At 61.3% G+C, this 1,871-nt stretch overlaps 1 protein-coding gene across 1 annotated transcript in view; it reads right to left on the bottom strand.

The window, feature by feature from the left end:
• SYNGR2 (synaptogyrin 2) overlaps positions 1-1,291 on the bottom strand; it is a 9,548-nt gene extending 8,257 nt beyond the window's left edge. The window contains exons 1-2 of the mRNA XM_011966495.1: positions 1,241-1,291; positions 355-463 (exon numbers count right to left, since the gene is read on the bottom strand). Coding sequence (XP_011821885.1) covers positions 355-463; positions 1,241-1,291 — 160 coding nt within the window. The remainder of the gene's footprint in view (positions 1-354; positions 464-1,240) is intronic.
• Between the last annotated feature and the right edge of the window lie 580 nt (positions 1,292-1,871).

Genomic DNA, 1,871 nt, shown 5'->3' with positions numbered 1-1,871 from the left:
TTGCAAGCTCTGCCTCCCGGGTTCACGCCATTCTCCTGCCTCAGCCTCCCAAGTAGCTGGGACTACAGGCACCCGCCACCACGCCCAGCTAATTTTTTTTTTTTTTTGGTATTTTATAGAGACGGGGTTTCACCGTGTTAGCCAGGATGGTCTCGATCTCCTGACCTCGTGATCCACCCGTCTCGGCCTCCCAAAGTGGGATTACAGGCTTGAGCCACCGCGCCCAGCCAAATTTTTGTATTTTTAGTAGAGATAGGGTTTCACCATATTGGCCAGGCTGGTCTGGAACTCCAGACTTCAGGTGATCAGCCCTCCTCGGCCTCCCAAAGTGCTGGGATTATAGGCATGACCCACCTCGCCTGGCCTGTTGTCCCCTTTTGGAGGCTGGCATGTTAGCCCCTCCAAACTTTGCGGAGGTGAGCTGATGAGCAAAGTGCTTCCTGGTGCACCACAGGATTAGAATCTGCAGGCACCAGGGGGCCTGCCCCTGGGAATCCTGGACTGAGGAGGGGTGGGGAATGGGCAGGGACCTCCTAGGTAGGGGCTGCTCCTGCCCCAGCTGCCTGCCTGCAGGAATCATTCTGTTTAGGTACCTGATGGATGAAAGGCCGTCCTTCCACCCCCAGCCCAACCTCACCTTGAAAGAGGTTTAAACAAGACAGGCCACCAAGTCACAGAGTCTCACCCAGTCCCCGTCACCTTCAGCCCAAGTCACTTCTACAGCGCCCAGCCTCTGCCTGAACACCTTGGTGAAGGCCCTCTTGGGAAGGCCATTCCGGCGACCCCGTGTCTTCACCTCCTGGAACCCCCTCTAACCCCTCCCTGGTTGAGCCTGGCCAGCTTTCTCCAGACAAGGACTTCCAGCCTCTGTGGCATCCTGGTCCCTCCCAGTCTGTCTCCCAACCCGCAAAGGGCCCTGCATGCACAGAGCACTACAAGGGGCCTAACTCAGGCCTGTGGATACAGCTTTGAACTCAGACCCTTGGAGGACCCAGGGTGGGTGTAGGGGGGCTCCAGCCCCTTGGAAAGAGCCCCATGCCACCTCCCTAAACTTCAAGGCCACCACCCATGCTTGCTCCACCTCAGCAGATGTGGGACAGGTCTCTGGGCATAAGGCTCCCTCTGGGATGGTCCCAGGCCTCTCCCTTGCCAGTCCTGCCGTGCCCTCCCAGGGAGCTCCCTACAGGGCTCTGGAGCTGGCAGTCACAGGCCCCGCCCCCAGCTAGAAATGAAGCCGGACCTCCGGGATGATGGGAGCAGGGTGCCCATCCAGGACTCCTGGCACTGTCATCCCGACCCACTGGGCACCTGATTCTTGGACACAGCCCAGGACAGAGGTGGTCAGACCCCACAGCCTGGCTGGGAGCACGTGTGGGCGCCCTGGGGGACCTCAGAAGCTCCAGGCGGTCAGACCCCACAGCCTGGCTGGGAGCGGGTGTGGGCGCCCTGAGGGACCTCAGAAGGCATGGTCTGGGCACAGCAGGTCCACCTCTGCCTGCCCCCTCATGACACCCCCTCCAGCTTTCAGGGCTGGCTGTCCAAGAACAGGCCCCCTCAACACACAAAGCCTGGTTTTGGAGGTATTGCCCAGCTTATTGAGAGGGGGTACATCCTGGGGTCCCTCAACTTCGGATGGGAAGGCGGACCCGTGGCCTGCCCCGAGTGGGAAGGAGACCCTGTTTCATGGCGTTGGGTTGCCCCCCGCCCCCTCCCTTATCCCACGTGGCTTGGGAAAGCCCAGTCCCGGTGAACTCCACAAGCTGGGAGTCGCGGCGGCGTGCGGGCCACCTGTTCGGGAGCTGCCCCCAAACTCCTCCCACTGCCAGCGAGGCAGGGGCCCGCTCCCTGCGGAGCCTCGGGACACCCCGCGT

The sequence above is a fragment of the Mandrillus leucophaeus genome, unplaced genomic scaffold (assembly GCF_000951045.1).
Source record: "Mandrillus leucophaeus isolate KB7577 unplaced genomic scaffold, Mleu.le_1.0 Scaffold1, whole genome shotgun sequence".
NCBI lineage: Eukaryota > Metazoa > Chordata > Mammalia > Primates > Cercopithecidae > Mandrillus > Mandrillus leucophaeus.
The sequence above is the reverse complement of the archived record's forward strand: the minus strand, read 5'-3'. Positions and strand labels throughout refer to the sequence as shown.